The sequence below is a fragment of the Camarhynchus parvulus genome, chromosome 7 (assembly GCF_901933205.1).
Source record: "Camarhynchus parvulus chromosome 7, STF_HiC, whole genome shotgun sequence".
Classification (NCBI taxonomy): domain Eukaryota; kingdom Metazoa; phylum Chordata; class Aves; order Passeriformes; family Thraupidae; genus Camarhynchus; species Camarhynchus parvulus.
This window is the reverse complement of record NC_044577.1, coordinates 50,816-68,035: the sequence shown is the minus strand read 5'-3', so window position 1 is coordinate 68,035 and position 17,220 is coordinate 50,816. Positions and strand designations below refer to the sequence as shown.

General features: G+C 55.5%; 1 protein-coding gene and 12 non-coding genes across 13 annotated transcripts; 6 read left to right on the top strand and 7 right to left on the bottom strand.

Annotated features, from left to right (window-relative positions):
• Window positions 1–2,404: 2,404 nt before the first annotated feature.
• Window positions 2,405–5,555, bottom strand: LOC115906023 (feather beta keratin-like). Its single transcript, XM_030952878.1, has 2 exons — window positions 5,499–5,555; window positions 2,405–2,712 (listed from the first exon to the last, which is right to left on the bottom strand). The coding sequence occupies exon 2, from the start codon at window positions 2,690–2,692 to the stop codon at window positions 2,405–2,407; it is 288 nt and encodes a 95-aa protein (XP_030808738.1). The 5' UTR covers window positions 2,693–2,712; window positions 5,499–5,555.
• A 1,871-nt stretch (window positions 5,556–7,426) lies between these two features.
• On the bottom strand, window positions 7,427–7,508 carry TRNAS-GCU. Its single transcript has one exon. It is a non-coding gene; the product is annotated as a tRNA-Ser (tRNA).
• A 1,270-nt stretch (window positions 7,509–8,778) lies between these two features.
• On the bottom strand, window positions 8,779–8,850 carry TRNAA-UGC. Its single transcript has one exon. It is a non-coding gene; the product is annotated as a tRNA-Ala (tRNA).
• Window positions 8,851–9,187: 337 nt separating this feature from the next.
• Window positions 9,188–9,259, bottom strand: TRNAP-AGG. Its single transcript has one exon. It is a non-coding gene; the product is annotated as a tRNA-Pro (tRNA).
• A 1,421-nt stretch (window positions 9,260–10,680) lies between these two features.
• Window positions 10,681–10,752, top strand: TRNAA-UGC. Its single transcript has one exon. It is a non-coding gene; the product is annotated as a tRNA-Ala (tRNA).
• A 255-nt stretch (window positions 10,753–11,007) lies between these two features.
• On the top strand, window positions 11,008–11,089 carry TRNAS-UGA. The gene has a single exon. It is a non-coding gene; the product is annotated as a tRNA-Ser (tRNA).
• Window positions 11,090–11,615: 526 nt separating this feature from the next.
• Window positions 11,616–11,687, bottom strand: TRNAA-CGC. Its single transcript has one exon. It is a non-coding gene; the product is annotated as a tRNA-Ala (tRNA).
• Window positions 11,688–12,827: 1,140 nt separating this feature from the next.
• On the top strand, window positions 12,828–12,899 carry TRNAP-CGG. Its single transcript has one exon. It is a non-coding gene; the product is annotated as a tRNA-Pro (tRNA).
• A 568-nt stretch (window positions 12,900–13,467) lies between these two features.
• TRNAP-AGG lies at window positions 13,468–13,539 on the bottom strand. The gene has a single exon. It is a non-coding gene; the product is annotated as a tRNA-Pro (tRNA).
• A 1,534-nt stretch (window positions 13,540–15,073) lies between these two features.
• Window positions 15,074–15,145, top strand: TRNAP-AGG. The gene has a single exon. It is a non-coding gene; the product is annotated as a tRNA-Pro (tRNA).
• A 1,399-nt stretch (window positions 15,146–16,544) lies between these two features.
• Window positions 16,545–16,626, bottom strand: TRNAS-GCU. The gene has a single exon. It is a non-coding gene; the product is annotated as a tRNA-Ser (tRNA).
• Window positions 16,627–16,760: 134 nt separating this feature from the next.
• TRNAM-CAU lies at window positions 16,761–16,833 on the top strand. The gene has a single exon. It is a non-coding gene; the product is annotated as a tRNA-Met (tRNA).
• Window positions 16,834–17,052: 219 nt separating this feature from the next.
• On the top strand, window positions 17,053–17,134 carry TRNAS-GCU. The gene has a single exon. It is a non-coding gene; the product is annotated as a tRNA-Ser (tRNA).
• The last annotated feature ends 86 nt before the right edge of the window (window positions 17,135–17,220 follow it).

Below are 17,220 nucleotides of genomic sequence, written 5' to 3'. Positions count from 1 at the left end.
TTCAGTGCCCTACCGCCCTCTGAGGGAAGAACCTTTTCCTAATCCAGCCTAACCCTCCACAGGCAAAGTCTCCATTACGAATGGTCCCACTCACTTGCTGTTCACAGCAATCTCCCCTTTTCCACAACAGCTCTCTGTGCTTGCTCCTCCTCAAACCATGACTTGTCCTCTAAACCATGACTTACCCTCTCCTTCCTACCTCATCCACCCCCAGGGTGGGAAGGCTCCTGTTCTTCAGGAACCTGAGGATACTGAAAGACCACAGGGAGAAGGTTTCCTCCAAGATCATGAAGCAGTTGAAAGAAGATGGGAAGTGGGCAAAGAGATGATTTGCAGACAGCAGCGAGAGAAGATGGGAAGTGGGAGACATAAACCTCAACAGGCATGGCCAGAGGGTGGCACCTGGGCCATACTCCAGGCTCTTCTCAAAAATGCTTCTGCTGCTTTTGAATGCTTTAAGTAGGCAATGCTGGGACCAAATCCCAGGACCTAGCTATTTCCCTCCATGTGCCTCCACCTGCTGAGCAATATTTTTCATCCCCATCTTGTTATGTTGCCCTGTGTTTCTCACCAGAGCCTTTGGCTGCACTGCCTCTAGAGAAACCTGTATTTAGGGCCTGATCAGCAGGTCTGGGGGGCCTGCCTGGGGCAAGGGCTGGCCTGGGGGGCGGGGGGGAATATGGTGAATTCAGGACTGCTCTTGAGCTGGAAGCCAAGGAGGCACAGCTCCCATGGGAGACAGAGTCCCCTGACCCTCAGGACAGGCAGCGCTGAAGGGCACTGACGTCCTCATTTCCCCACCTGTCTGCACTAAGACACCACAATTTTCCAGTCAAATCAAGGAGCTGTTTAGATTTTTGTAGACATTGAATTTTCAGGAAAAAAAAACCCAAACCCAAATTAAAATCTGTATAACTTCACCAGTGGAGTCATTCAGTGAAAAGCTACATAAAAAATGTCATTATTCTGTCCACCTGCTCCCTCCTGGACTGTTCAGTCTAGCAGGCTTGAGGAAGGCAGCTGCACAAGGCCCAGAGACCCACAGCTTCCCAACAAAACTTCTGCTGGAATTTCAAAGCTTTTTGTGATTTTTTTAATTCAAAAATTTGCATCCTATCTCTGCAGACAATTGCCAGGCTGGGATAAAAATATCAGAGCAGTCCTTGGAAGAAGGACACCTCCCTTCTCCTGGTGCACTGGCTGCTGAGAAATTGCCATGCAAATTTTCTCCAAATTAGGAGCACCTCTGCAAAGGTCTCCTGGGCAATAAAACCGGTTGAGCTTGGTCAAAGGTTTTTGATGACCAATAGGCTTTCAAGCTCAGCATAATCCCTCATTATAAATGCTCACAAACTTTATGCAAATAGTCCTATTCCTCCTTCCATCAGCTGAAAAGGTTCTGCCTCATGATCCATGGCACCTAAAAAGAGGCTTCACTCAATTCCTGACATCTTCCAGGGATTCAGTGTCCCCTCTCCATCAAGTAATTATTGTCTCTTCTTTTTCACTCTTCACTGTCACCCATTAAACACTATGTGAGCTTGGCATAGAATGCCCATCCAAAGAAGCCCATCTTCCAAAAATCCCACTTCTACCTTTTTTTCCCTGACTCCATACCCGCCTCCTTAGCTCAGCCCCACAAAATATCAGTGCAAAATGCAGGGTAAATGCCATTTTGAAATGTCAAACCTTCACATTCGCAGCTCCTTGAGGGAGCAGGCAATAAAGTGTGCTCCTGCAGGAATTCCTCCCTGAGCAGGCGCTTGCCGTGGGGCGGGAGGAGAGGTTTCCAGGATAAGAAAGCCGCCTAGTGACTGGTTCCAGCAAAGCACGCACGTCTGTCAGCACAGGGAAGGAAGAGCCGGGTAGCAGAAACCCTCATGCCGTGTAAAAACCAAACCTCCCCAGCAGCAACAGGCTGCCTCCAGAGGAGGTCACCCCTCCGGGCTCCCGAACAAGGAACAACAGCAGACTCAGGCTATGATGTAGCAAGTCTTTAATGAGAGGGAGAGTGAACCAGTTCAGAGTACAAAGTGCGTTTCCAGTGCCCAGTAAAGGAATGGATAAACCCCACTTTGGGACAAGATGATCTCTACAAGGGGTGTCCCCTCGCCCCACCACCCCATGATTATCATCTGCCATCTACAACCTGCTAGAAGCATTTATGGCCCAGCCAGCAGCAAATGCCGTGTAGAACATGGAAATAAGAAGACTTAGTGAGATAAAGGTGCACAGAGGTATGGTCTGGAGTGACGAGCTCGCGTGGCTACCGTCCTCCTGGGGCAGCTGCTGGGAATCCCAGAGGCATCTCCTTAGTCCTCTCCCCCAGTCTTGCTCGTGCGCTTCGCTTTCCTTTCCTGACCTCGCCGGGCACGGGCAGCAGGAGGAGCCTGCTGGGGACGCGCTACAGCCCGGAGCGCAGGCACAGCAGTCCCGCCTTGCCCAGCCCCCGGGAGCCCACAGGGATGCCGCAGCAGCGCAGGTAGCTCCCGACCGCCGCCGACGCCGTGGAGCCCACCGTGGTGTTCTGCGGGAAGGAGCTGAGGATGGGCCCGGGCAGCGTGACCACGACCGTGGGCGGCTGGATGAAGGCGGCGGAGTCCCTGCAGCGGCGGAAGCAGCGCTGGGTGCAGCTGGTGGCCAGGGGCCGGGGACCGCAGGAGGAGGGCAGGCACAGGTCGTAGCAGGACATGGCTCGGCAAGGATGGGCACCTGAAAGCCAGAGCTGGGATGTAAAAACAAGGCAGAGACCGGTCTGTCCTTGCTGAGCCCTCGCTCAATGCCTCCCATAATAAGAGGCATGGGAGAGCAAGCTAGACGGTGAGTTTGGATGGTTTAGAAACATCAAAAGAAAGCTTCCCCCCACCTTGCCCCATAAACCACTCAGGAGAATGAGGGGAATTTTGTTTGAGCTGCAGGTTGGTTTGGGAAAGTTGGAGGCACCAGGTTCTGGGACCACAGAGCAGAACTACTCCTGCTCCGAGCTGACGGGGAGACTTTGGCAAGCAAGGCGGTCACAAGATGCACGTGGTTGAAGCAAAACCCACTTAAATCAACACAACATGAACTGAACCATTCCATCCCAAAATATAAGGGACATTTGATGCCCGTCCATAAACAGAGACAATTGATCCCTGCAACTCAGGCATGTCCTGTTCTAATTTGTTTCTCTGCTTCAGCAAGGAAAATCATGCAGGATGCAACTGATTATGTGGATGCAGACCCTGTAAGTTCTGCATCCTGCAACCCCTTGCACTCTTCACCTTAGAGCAGAAATACACCTTTTCCCGATGTCCGGTGCAGCTGGAAGGGAAGAGGGAGGGGTGGGGAAGGGCATGGAGCCCGTCTCGACTTACCCAGATGGAGGTGGCAGTGGTGGCAGCTGGAGCAGGTGGTGGGGCCAAGCACTGTCCCCAGAGTTTTATAGGGTGGCCCAGCCCCCCAGGGGAGTTGGGTGTGTGCCTTCAGCCTGAAACTCCCCAACAACCAGCAGTTTTCTCCTGGAAAGCTCCCCTGGCTGATTAAACAGTTCCCTCTTTCATCTCTCATGTTTTGCTTCCATGTAATACTGACTAAGATTGAAATGATTCGGGCTACAGGCATTAATTACCTTCCTTCCTAAGGCCAAGGGACATTTTAGGTCTTTATGCCACCAGGCAAGAGAGTGTTTCAGCAGAATTTAGAGCAGACATATCCCCACCTTCCTCTCAGCACAACCAATTCAGCTCCCTGATGCATCTGAGGTGAGATCAAGGATGTAAACTGAATGCAAGGAACATCCATTTGGAGTGAAATCCTGTGCCAGGAGTCTCGTGGAGGCCAGGAAAGCTGAGGGGCTGCAGGGCTGAAGGAGTGAGGATATGAGTGATGTGGACATGGGGACCCGACCTAGCCCAGCGTGAGCAATTTGTTATGGGTTTGGATGCACTTAGAGGATTTTTCTGATTTTTCTGCCTTTTTTTTTTGTGTGGGTTTTTTTTTTGTTGTTGTTTTGGTTTGGTTTGGGTTTTTTTTGTTGTTTTTTTTTTTTATTATTCCTCACACCTGGGGTATAAGTCGTGCTTGGAAGGCACATCAGATTTTAAAAGCAAAGTGGGGCTCTGAAGTCCGGCCCCACAGATGACACATACCTAAACTGGCTGATTTTGTGCGGGGAACTGACTTCCAAGAGTCCTTCCATCTCACTCTTTGGATAGGGTGGTAGCAGTGAGCCAGAAGGTCACAGGTGTCCTTCCTTGTGATGGGGTGACATAGTCAAGACAGGGTTAATTATAGTAATTCCAGGCTCTGGTGTCACACCGGGGATCTGGGATCTGCTGGAAGCCTGTTAGCTACTAAACATCCCAAATATCTCAACCTGCACTTAAAGGTGAATCAGCCTCACAGTGGCGAGAGGGAATTGCTGATGTGGACCCAAGCAGGACCATGATGAGCCATCATGAGCTCTAGAGGCAAGGAAAGTCTGAAACAGGCTTTTTATTTCACACCAGCAGAGCCCGACAGCACAAACATCTCCTGCCCTGGAATAAACCCTGGCAGAACTGGGAGACGTGTACTATGTGTGTGTGGGGCTGTGAGCATCTTGTTAAAGATGTGCCTTGTGGGGTTTGGGGGGTCATTTGAGTTCTTGAGATGACTTGGCCACAATGGATCTCACTGGATGGTCCCTAGTGACTCTGCCTGCCTGTCAGGGCAACAAAGCCTTTGCAAGGTTCTGAGGACGAACTCAGCTATTTTTTAGCATCATTCTGGGAGGGGAAAAAGGGAATCAGGTCTTCTGAGGTTCAGCAGAGGATATGGGCTTCAGGGAGAAGCAACTTGGCGGCTCCTGGAGTAAGGCAGGACGCTGTGGGTTCATCATTCATAATGTCCTAAATGGCGACTTGGGAAGCAGGAAAAGATGGGGTTACAGTTTAAGCTTTACTGTGCTGCTTTTTGTTCCACTCTTGAATAATGAATTGATGCCACAAGTGCATCTTGGACCCACAGCTTAAGAATTAAACCCTTCTTCTACCAATCTGGTTTGGTTTTTTTTTTTTTTTTTCCTGTTCTGTGTCTCTGTGGACTCCCATTTTTTCAGGAAAACAGCCCTTCCTGGGTGACTCCCTTCCAGGCTTCCAGGTGGGATATTCAGAACTGCAGCCTCACTGTGTGTTTCAGTTTTGAAATACAGTTTAAGCACTTGAAATTCTGCTCACACTGGGCCATCATGCCCGAGAATAATATCCATAGATGCAGTGATGCTTGGGATAAATGCAATGTGGCACTCAGAGGGGAAACGTTGTCAAACGTGAGCAGATCTGTGGACTGAAACAAGTCCTTTTTCCAGAAAAGACAGCAGGGGAAACAAAAGACACGTGTTAGGAAGTTAAAATAATCTGATCTGTGTAGTGACTGAATTTTTAAAAAGGAAAACAGATGGGGAAAGGGCAGAGATTTGGGAGAAAAACAAAGACTGTATTTCCAATCTGTATTAATTTCAGGGAATGAGCACTTACTGCTTGAGACATGGCTTTCTCTGGATGAACCTCAAACCTGAAAAAATTTCACCAAACAAAACGTCGGATCCATTTTCTTAACTTCTGCATGGATCCAGGATGTGCGGCCACCTCAGCCCTGCCCCTTCCTGCAAGTAAGGACACAAAAAACATGGCCCAGGATCAATAATCCATGTGTTTCCCTTCCTATCACCAGTCCCAGTTGCACTTTGCATTTTGATTTCCAGTGACCCAAGGGCTGGATGTGTCCGAGACTGGCTGGAGGGCAGGAGCTTGCCCCTGTCCTAAAATTTCTCCTGAAAGCCAAAGGCAGGGGCACATCTTGGAGCAGCAACAGACCTACAGCATCCCATCTCCAAGGAATGTCTGCATGCAGGGTGCTCACCCAGGGCTTGCCTCCTGGCAGCAGGACAGTCAGGGACCGCTCCCAGACGGCTGATGGATGAGTGGGACACCCCAGTGCCAGAAGGCAGAATCTTGATGCAGCCAGACTCAGTCACAGAGCATCCTGGCTGCCTGTGTCCTTGCCAAAGCAGACTCGGGGTGCTCCAGGGCCACTTTGTGCAGCCCAGGGAGCCCAGCGGGTGCCACTGGGGAGAGCCGGGCTCCGGCTGCCAGGCGCTGTCCCGAGGCTGCAGATGATCCAGTTCCATGCTGCCAAAGGATCCCTGTAATTTCCAGGTCCCTGGGTGGGCTGATGCCCCACAGCACCACTGACAGTGGCACATTCCCTTCAGGAGGACTCGTCACCCCTCACCAGGACAGGGACATGTGTGTGCCAGGGCAGGATTGGAGGGAGTCCCAAGGGAATCAGTGGGGATCCTCTCCTGGCTGCCAGTGCCCTGCAAGTCCCAGGTCCTATCCTGTGACAGCAATCTCCCTGCCATGCACTGCTGTACCTCTGCACCCACCACCCCAGCCCATTTCATCATCTCCAACCGCAGGTTGGTCTCTCTGCAGGGCTGGACACAAATGCATGCATTTGTCCCAGGAAATCTCACACAGATCCCTTGCAGGGCACCTGGCTGTCCAGGCAGCAACATTCCCCCTTCCTAGGGTGGCAGACCTGGCCAAGCACCACAGCATCTCATGGCAGTGGAATGGGATGGGGCCAGTGTTTCCCCCCAGCCTGGTCATGTTTCTGGCTCAGGAGACACTGATGGAGGGAAGCAGCTTCTCACTGGTCCCCAGAGACATCTCCCCAAGGCATGGGAAGGAAATGTAGCCACAGTGACGGTCAAAAAGGTGTGGGCAGCTGAGCCTGAGCATCCTCACCTTGTCTTGAAGACATGGAATTGGTCGGCCACATCCTCATCGGTGGAGAGGGGTAGAGGGGAGAAGGGGAAGGCACTAGAAAGACTGGCACGATACCTTTCCCCAGGTGCCTCGAAGCACAGACTCCCAGATGCAGGGCTTTCCTCTCTGCAAGACCACGGAGATTCCAGAAGCAGTTTTACCTCTTTCCTCTTCATCTTGCCATTGGTCACTCTCTCCTGTCTCCAGGAGTCTCCACTGTGAGCGCGGCTCCAGGCACAGGAGGGAGCTGCCAGTGCGCAGTAGCTCTGCCTTCTCCAGAACAGGCACCTCTGGGACACGCCAGAGGCAGCTTTTGACTCCCACTGGCATCCTGGAGGATGCCCAGGGGTGGCGGGTCCTGACCTTCCCTGCCTACAGTTCAGTACTCCTGGGGAGGAGGCAGTGGGACGGCAGGAGAGAGGCCGGCAGGCGGGCTCGGGCACCCCGCTGCCATTGCACAGAGCGGCCACACCAGATCCCGAGGCACGAGGAGCAGGCTCAGCCCCTGGGAGCAGCAGTCCAGGGGCAGATGTAATGTGCATTTGACAGAGCAGAGCAAAACACGGAGCGCAGGAGGATACGGGGCAAGCTGCACCAAAAAGCTGACTTTAGGAAAGAACTCACAGGCGGCCCGACGAGGGTGGGATTCGAACCCACGCGTGCAGAGTACAATGGATTAGCAGTCCATCGCCTTAACCACTCGGCCACCTCGTCCTCTGTCAGTGTGCTCCTTTTAGCAAAATTTGTTTTTGCAGATTTTTTTTGGTCTTTTTGTTTGTCCATGGACAGCAATACTGGAGCTGGTTCTTCAGGGTGTCCTTTGGTGGGCAAGGCTGCGCAGGCAGAGCCCTGGCAGCTCCTGTCACAGCAGGGCAGGGAGACAAGCAAGTGTTTGTGATTCATTTGCCCCTCTCCCTCTTCCCTCTGTGTCCATGGGGTGGCAAAGAGTAACATGGCATTTATTGTTGCCACAAAAAAGCGTGCACCAGGCATCTCCATTACACACCCACACCCACCCTGTGTCCAGAAGGTTTTCCCACATGATTCCACACCAGCTGTGCAAAGTAATAGGGAAGATGGGAGGGGTCCAGACAGCATCTAATGTATCTCTTATTTCCCAAATTGCCTGGTTTCTGGAAATAGTTTAGCCCAACTCTCCAATGTGAGGTGAGAAGGGAGAGGAAGCAGAAAGAAACATTTTATTCCCAGAGTAGAGTCAGGTGGGACAGAGAGCCGGGGGCTGACGGTGCTCTGAGCAGGACAAGGACCCCCAGCAGTGCCCCCAGTTCAGGACAGAGAGGAAAAATAGTCCCGCAGGCTGAGGCACCACTGGGAGCTGAACCCAAGATCTCCTGTTTACAAGACAGGCACATTGACCAGGTGAGCCATGGCACCCACTGGCACTCCTGACACTGGTTGCTCCTTAAAACACCTGATACTCTGCCCACTTCTCTGCCCACATGCTGCCCCAGGTTTGGGGTTTCCCAGCTGCAAACCCCATCTCTTTTTGCTGCTGGGAACACTCCCGGTGCTGACCCAAGGCCCTGGCACAGGGAGACCAACACATCCCATAAGCACCACCAGTTGGATTTGGCAGTCCCCAGATCCTACAGGGACATGCTGCCCCCTCCCCTTGCCCTGGCAGAGCTGTTCCAGCTGCCCCCCTACACTGCCCTGAGGTGACAGCCTGTCTCATCTCCCTTTCTGGCTGCTCCCCCCCAGCACCAATAGTCCCACAAAGACAATGGTCACCCCAAGAGACACCGTGAGCCCCGTGGGGAAGGCCCTCTGCCGGCCTCCGCTCTCTACGGCGCCTGGGGAAGGGGGGACATCTCGCCCGGCATTTCCTTGCTGCCTGCCTTGGGCTGCCAGCAGGCAATGCCAGCTCCCCCGTGGCCACAGGCAGCCGCAGGGATTTCTTGTGGGCCATCTGGGCGCCTCTGGGGGCCCTGTATGCGGGGGGCTCAGGAGCGGCAAAAGGACGTGGAGATGCTGGGGCTTGATCCCAGGGCCTCTTGCATGCAAAGCAAGCGCTCTCCCGCTGAGCTACATCCCCCTGCCACTGGGCCTGGCCTGGCGTTCTCCTGCATCCGAGCAAATGCCTGGGCCTGCTGCCTTGTCCTGCCGCCCATGCTGGGGAAAGGGGCTTCAGGTGTTTGCAGGCAGTGCGGGTGCCTTAGGTGCCAGTGGGCTGGTCAGGGCCTTGGAGCAGGGCGAAGAAGTGTGCGGCACAGCAGGCAGGCCAGGGGCAGAGTGGAGGCGTGGCAGGACTGTGTCGGGCGGCGGCAGTGTCGGCCGGGGCGGAGGTGGCGAGGGGGAGTGCGAATGCCAGGCCAGCGTGCTTGCAGCGGGTTGAGGTGTGGTGAGGGTGAGCAGCGGGTGTGTAAAAAGCAGGGCTCGTCCGGGATTTGAACCCGGGACCTCTCGCACCCTAAGCGAGAATCATACCCCTAGACCAACGAGCCGCGGCGCGAACCCCCTCCCACAAGGCTCCGCTCTCCCCCGCCCCGCCCCGCCCTGCCCCGCCTCCCGCAAGGCCCCGACACCGCAGCCCCGACACCGCAGCCCCGACACCGCAGCCCCGAACCTCCGCGCCCCGAACCGCGCCCCGAACCGCGCCCCGAACCGCTGCCCGCCACAGCGCTCCGCCGCCCCCGCCGCCCCCGCCGCTCCTCCCCCGCACGCCGCCGGCGCTGCGATGGCCGAGGGGTGAACGCCTTGCACTCGAAATCCAGCAGGGGCTCCCTGCGCAGGTTCCAATCCTGCTCACTCACATGGTTTTACCGGCGTAGATGGGAGTCGACCCTCTCGGCATACACGGCGTCTTAACTTTCTTCTCTTGCTATCAAGGAATATGTAGCATCGTAGGGCAGGGAGTCATGGACCACTCACTCTGGGATCGGGGGAAGTCCTCCCGGTGATGGGGTTACCTCTTTTTACCGATGGGCCAGCTGGGACCGACGCAAGCCCAGGGCAGTGCTGCCAAGGTGCCCAACAATGCAGGTTTGGGGTGTGTTTCCACCTTAAGGTATGAGGAGATGTGGGTCTCACTCCCAGAGGAATTGTCGTTTTGGTCAGAGCCTGTCCTGTTTTTCTCTGGAGGTGCAGAGCCCTCTGGGGTCTTCCCCTTGTTGCCCCCCAGTCACTGCAGCTTGGGGCTGGGCAGGATGAGTGGGGCAGCTCGAGGGGCTGGCATGGCGTGTGGCACCCGCTGTGTACCGCTGCTGTCCCCCGCACTCCTGGGCCTGCCATGCCCCCAGGCAGCGCCAGTGTTTTTGGTTAGGGTCTGTAGAGGGCTCTGCCAGCCCCACAACCAACAGGGACGGGTCTGGAGAGGCAAAAGGACATGGAGATGCTGGGGGTTGATCCCAAGGCCTCCTGCATGCAAAGCAAGCGCTGTCCCGCTGAGGTACATGCCCCTGTGCAAGGGGAGGGTGGTGTCCAAGGGTCCCCGCTGTCTTCGTCCTCCACCGACCCCTGTGGCCACTGGATTCAGAGAAGTTTTGCACTATGGACGCCTCCAAATGCCAGCCCCACCTCCTGGGCACCGTTAGATGATTTCCTTGTTCCAGGCTGTGCCAAGGGGCAAAAGACAACATTAGGCACCCTCTTCAACTCCCAGAATTGGGGGGCACAGATCAGGGGCATGATTCTCACTTAAGGTGTGAGAGGTCCTGGGTTCACCTCCTCGATGACCCCACCTTTTGGGCACCTAACTTCTTTGGCTGGCACATGGGACAGCGGCATAAGCAGGGCTCTGGCACAGAGGGCTGGGTGCTCCTTCCTGGCTGGGCGGGCAGGATCCATGTCCCAAGGCTGGCAGTGTGTGCCCCAGGGATGAAGGGACTCAGCCAGCCCATCTCCCTGCCCTGCCAGCCTGGCACAGGGGGATGTAGCTCAGCGGGAGAGCGCTTGCTTTGCATGCAAGAGGCCCTGGGATCAAGCCCCAGTATCTCCATGTTTTTCTTCCCTACAAGACCTGCTGTATCCCTGGGCATCCTTGGAGGATGCTTCCCTGTGCTGCCCGTCTTGTGGCCAAGACACCTGGATATTTTCCAGCCATCAGTTAATATTCCTGCATGTTCCCTTTTCCCAGCCCTCCAGGTGCGGCTACTGGGGCTGAGCAGAGCCCCACACCAGGCTGGGGGATGGCATAGCCTGGGGCAAAGTGGGGTGTCCCCAGCTGTCCTCAGCACGATGAGCAGCACCAGGGGCTGTGATGGCCGAGGGGTGAAGGCGTTGGACTTGAAATCCAATAGGGATTCCCTGCGCAGGTTCGAATCCTGCTCACAGCGATAGGTTTTACCCGCGGCTGGATGGGGTGGGGCACTAAGGCAACTGACCCCTTCCCTCAGGATTTTGATCCCTGGAGAGCAGTGGATAGGGAAGGGGCAGTGCTCTTGCATTGGGTGGGCTTGGGGACTCTAGGCTCCGCTCCTGCATGACCCCTCCTTTTGGGCACCTGCGGCTAGGCATGGCCTCTGCAGTGTCAGGGCAGGGGTGGGGAGGCACTGCCCAGCACAGAGGGCACAGGCAGCCTCCCTCGCTGGGTGACCCCTGGGATGGAATGGCGCCATCGCTGCCAGGAGCACAGGGCTGCCCAGTGCCCATGGGCACAGGCACAGCTCAGCCATGCCCAGGGCTGGTTCCCTCCTGGGTTGGGAAGGAGCTGCAGGGCAGTGGGGGTCATGCTGCCACCGCAGCCTCGGGGCAAGCTCTGCCATGGTGCATCACTCACCTTTGGGGAGCCCTTCCCGAGGCAGATGCGAGTTTATCATCACTGGCCCGTGGAGGAGGTGGGTTTGAGGAGGGAAAAAAGGCTGGAGATGCTGGGGGTTGAACCCAGGGCCTCTTACATGCGAAGCAAGCGCTCTTCCACTGAGCTACATCCCCTGCCTGGGCACCCCCCCCCCTCCGGCGTTCTGCCGACCCCCCTGCTCCTTGTGGCCCCCATTTTGAAACCAGGCAGGTACAGCCCATAGCCGTGCTGTGCTGGGCAGGGTGGGAGCTTCAGACGAAGTTTAGAAACTCCCATTGAATCTTGAAATGCGGAGAGGAACCCCTGGCTTTCTAAACTTCTCAGAGAGGAGCCTGGGTGTGGCTGGACCCAACCTTAGCCCCAGATTTTGCAGTGATTTATCTCTAAAATATTGTATAGGTGTAGTAGAAATTTTATACAGCTTTATCCTGCAGGATTAAAAATAAATATTAAAATTAATACTTACACAAATACATATTATTTATTACCATGATTAGACAAAAAAATCTTAATCAGAAGTATTTACTACACAATATAAGTGCTAAAACAACTATTACAATATAGTGCACTGTGAAGGAACTTTGAAACAATTATATTAAAGCAAATATATTAAAGCTGCCAAAACCAATTATTAAGTAAAGTTTGATGTTTCTCACCCAGACCAGCCAGTGACTGGGGGCAAATCTCTTGGGCTCAGCCTTAAGGAGTGGCCTTGAGGACTGCCTCGCAGGGAGGAATCTCCACACATACCCTTCAAGAAAGGATCAGTCAGAAAATCCTGCCATTCAAATCTGGGACTTTTATACTATAAAAGCGTGGACTGTGAGCCAGATATGTCCAGGCCAGCTGTGCCAGCTCAACAGCTTTAGTAAAGTTATCAGTAATATTTCTTGTTTGTTCCTTTATCCAGATATTTTACCAGAGCTACTGTATCTTCATCTCACTATCAGGATGTTTAAATTCGAGGTTGATGAGTCAGGCTGGTTTCAGCTTTATTCAACACCAAAAGCAGCGTGACCTATTTTCTTTGTTTAACACCGATTGTTTGGGAAATAGAGCATTGTTTGTTTCCTCCATTCCAGTCTCTGGCATTCCAGAGCAACCTGCTACATATGCCCAGGTGACATCTCCACAGCCAGGGAAGAACAAGGGTGACCTTTTCATGGTGACCATCCACAGGGACAAACAGAGCTGCCACAGGTCCCATCTCACACCAGGCAGTTCTGTGAGTACTCGAAGTAAAAAAAGGGTTTTTCTCCTATGCACTTCTATCTGGCTCGTTGGTCTAGGGGTATGATTCTCGCTTCGGGTGCGAGAGGTCCCGGGTTCAAATCCCGGACGAGCCCTGCTTTTGGGCACCTACGCGCCGTGGGATGCGGTGGGGCCAGGGTGGGGGTGGAGGGAGGGAAGCGATGCCTGCGGAGCAGCGATGGGCGCAGTGTTTTGTGTGGGCACATCCTTAAACCAGGAGGAGCGCAGGGCTGGGAAAGGTGGAGTACAGCCTGTGGCAGTCGGGTTTGGAGCCACGGGGGCAGAGTGGGGTGAGGGGACTTGGCCAACTCCCCTTCCTGTTGCACAGGGGGATGTAGCTCAGCGGGAGAGCGCTTGTCCCAGCATCTCCATGTCCTTTTGCCACTCCTGAGCCCTCCGCATACAGGGCCCCCAGAGGCGCCCAGATGGCCCACAAGAAATCCCTGCGGCTGCCCGTGGCCACGGGGGAGCTGGCATTGCCTGCTGGCAGCCCAAGGCAGGCAGCAAGGAAATGCCGGGCGAGATGTCCCCCCTTCCCCAGGCGCCGTAGAGAGCGGAGGCCGGCAGAGGGCCTTCCCCACGGGGCTCACGGTGTCTCTTGGGGTGAGCGCGGGGGCCGGGGGTGAGCCCGGTGTCAGGGGGGCGCTGGGTGTGTAAAAAGCAGGGCTCGTCCGGGATTTGAACCCGGGACCTCTCGCACCCTAAGCGAGAATCATACCCCTAGACCAACGAGCCGCGGTGCCCCAGGGGTCCCCGCGCAGCCCCGCTCTGGCCCAGCACAGCCCGCACACTTCCCCACTGCCACACGCTGCCGCACCTCGCCGCCCTGCCCGCACACGGACACCACGCACTCGCACCCGCACAACCCCTCACGGCCCTTCCACACCTCACCCACGCCACCGCCTCACACGGCCCACACTGCTCGCTGCACGCCCCCCTCACCCCCTGACCCCGCCACCGCACCGCCCCCCACGCACCCACAGCCCTGCCACACACACACGCCCATTCCTCACACTCAGCGCAAACACCGCTCACACCGCATCCCCTTTGCACCGTGCCCCACAGCAAAACGTGCCGCAAAAACCACCGCCCATTCCAACTGCTGCAAGGGCCGGGGAGCGCCATTGACGGAGCAAAGAGCGGCTGCGACTCACACGTGCTGCAGCTGGCATCTCGTGGCTACAGCAAGAGGCACCTCCCTGCTCCCGAGTGGGTGAGGCCGCACAGAGCCCTGGCTACCCCTGAACCCCCAACAGGGTCTGGGAGATGTAGAGTGGGGGACAAAAGAGGTGCATCTTGGCTCATTGGTCAAGAGGTGTGATTTTTGCTGTGGGTGTAGGAGGTCCTGGGTTCAACTCCCAGATATCTTTTGCTTTTGGCCACCCACCATGTCCAGCACTGAGGGTGACCCTTTTTAGCTGGGCACATCCCTGTAGGAAAGATGGACTCCAAAGGACTGGCGGCAAAATGCTGCTGGGGGAGAGAGATGTAGTTCAGATCAACCCCTAAGCATTCTCCATGTCCTTGTGTCTTCTCAACCACCCCTCTGCTGCTTGTGAGGCTGCCAGAGCTCTCCATGAAAGGCCTGGTGCTGTGTCCTGGCATCCCAAGGTTGTATAAAAATCTTGTGGCTGTTTCCCTACCGTGCCTGGAGGCTGCAGAGCATAGAAGGTGTTTTTTAACTTCCCCACAGGGCTCAGGATGTCTCTTGGGGTGAAAATCGATGCTGAGGGGAGCAGCTCAGAAGGAGGAGGGTAGTGTGTGCCAAGTAGGCAGATTCATGCAACAGCTGAATTCAGGACTACTTCCACTCTAAAACACATACCCTGAGAAATGAGGCAGGGGACACTGTTCTTCCAATGTGAAAAACGCCAATCACTTGTTTTCAAAATTTTAAAAGTTTAATAGTAATAAAAATGGTTATAAAAATAGTAATACAATCAGAGTAATAATAATTTGGACAATCAGGATTTAAGACAATATGAGACAATAAAGACCAAGAGTTACGGACGCCCGGGTACCTTTTTCCAGGCAGCATGGGCCTGGGAAAAAGGACACCCCTCTAACAAAAGGAGTAATCCTTAAGAGCAACAGCCTGTTGCATATTCATACACTTCATACATGATGCATAAATTCTTACTCAAACACAGGATTTTTGTCTGGTCAGCGTCAACTTCTCCTTTCCAACACCCATGGGCCTTGCGGGCGGCGGGGCGGGGCGGGGCGGGGCGCGGGAGAGTGGGGCCTTGTGGGAAGGAGCTGGCGCCGCGGCTCGTTGGTCTAGGGGTATGATTCTCGCTTAGGGTGCGAGAGGTCCCGGGTTCAAATCCCGGACGAGCCCTTGGTTTTGGGCATCATCACCCTCCTCCCGTCTAGCCGGTGCAAAGCCCGACGGGACCCGGCCATCGCCTTTTATCCCTCAGGGACACGCGTAGGGCTTTCAGCTTAGCGTGGCACACAGAGCGTCACATGGGGCTGTGCCCTGTCCCTGGAGTCCCAGCCCCCTGGCCCTGCAGAGTGACCCTATTTTTGAGTTGGCAGCGGGATGGCGATGGCATGGGAAGGGCTGTGTCTGTGGCCATGGGGCACTCCGGCAGTGAGGCAGGTGGGGGCTCTGGCTCAGCTGGTTAACATATCTGTCATGTAAACAGGAGATCCTGGATTCGACTTCCAATGGCGCCTGGGAGTCTGGTTTTCCTCTCTGGCACAAGCTGGGGGCACTGCCCGTTTGCCCCTCACTACGATGATACTGACTCAGAGCAGTTTGGGTGCACGTTTTTACTGAAAGCTTATTTCAGGGTCCCTCACTGGACATAAAAATTCACCAAGGTGTCCCTCCCACCCAGGACCTGCCCCTGCCCTGTGGTGCCTGCAAGCCCCACAAGCAGCAAGCAGGATCTGTCTCCCTCGGCATGGCTGCCTAGCCCACAGCCCACCCTCCAGGTTCCTACACTTGGCTGGAGGGACCTGGCAGCATCTCAGGTACCTTCCCAGGGTGCCCAGACATGTCCAATGGCCAGGATGAGCCATAGGAGAGGGCTAATCCCCGCTGGCTGGGGAGAAGGGAGCTGTTTGGATCCCTCTCCAGGTAAGTCACCTACAGCCACACCCAGCATCTCGGTGCCAGTGGGGGCTAGGCGTGGTGTGGGGCCAGGGCACCTTCCTCTGCCCCTCTGGGCTCCCACCACGTGCAGGATCAGATTTGCACTTTGTCTTTTGCCCTCTTTGCTGCTTTTTTCCAAGTTACAATGAACGGGCATAATTAACAACAACTGTGATGGGAAAATCCCTCCTATACCTTCTTTGCCTGCTCTCCCCGCAGTATCCAGGGTATCCATCCACGGTTTCACACTTCCTTTGTCCCAGTTTACTTCCCTATTACACTCTAGGTTTCAGAAGGCTATCGCCTGACTGGTCACCAGCCACTTTCGGCAGTAATCGCTCTTGTAACGATTTCTAAGTGCTTTCTTCTCCATGCGTCTTGGATAGGAGACTATCTGCCCCTCTACATGAGGACCTTGGCTGGCCCTTTAGACATTACGTCAATGTCTTCTGCCATCCCCTTCCCAAAATCTCCAGGGCACGGGTGACTTTTGATCCTGGAGAGGATGCAGATGCCAGTGTAGCCCAGGCACTAGCTGGTACCATTTCCCCTCCCGCCCCCGCCGAGTCCCCATGTGCCGCAATAATCCGAGCCCACCCCGATGGTCTCCAGCTCCCCCCGCGCGGCAGCAAAATCTCGACGAGGGTGGGATTCGAACCCACGCGTGCAGAGCACAATGGATTAGCAGTCCATCGCCTTAACCACTCGGCCACCTCGTCCCACTGCGGAAGCCTGTCGCCCCCTGCCGGCCTGACGCGGCCGCCGCAGCCGCTTCCCGCCCTGCCCCAAGGCCCGTCCTGGTCTCGTCGCCTGCTCGCCCGCCGGAGGCCCAATGCCAGCGGCTTGTGCCAACGCCCTCTTAGCGCAGTAGGCAGCGCGTCAGTCTCATAATCTGAAGGTCCTGAGTTCGAGCCTCAGAGAGGGCAGTATTTTTGCGGTTTACTGGGGTCTTTTTTTGTTCCCCCGTGACCAGCCGAGGTGGCTCCGCAGTGCGCCCGGCCAGACACTACCGACGCCTTCGTCCGGCCCCCGCGGCGGGCGGCTCCCACGGGGTGGGACCCTCAAAGGCGCGGGGAGGAAGAAGGCGTGGGACGAGTGGTTCCCACGCGTGGGGGGGGCGGGCAGAGTGGGGAAACACGCGCTGGGACGAGGTGGCCGAGTGGTTAAGGCGATGGACTGCTAATCCATTGTGCTCTGCACGCGTGGGTTCGAATCCCACCCTCGTCGAGATTTTACTGCTGCCCCGGGTTCTCCATCAACTGATAAACGATAGGGGGGAGGCCAGAACAAGATGAGGCCCCCACACCTGTACC

What these genes read in the sequence shown, in the direction of transcription:
- LOC115906023 (XM_030952878.1), bottom strand. Translation starts at nt 2,692, where the DNA reads ATGTCCTGCTACGACCTGTGCCTGCCCTCCTCCTGCGGTCCCCGGCCC.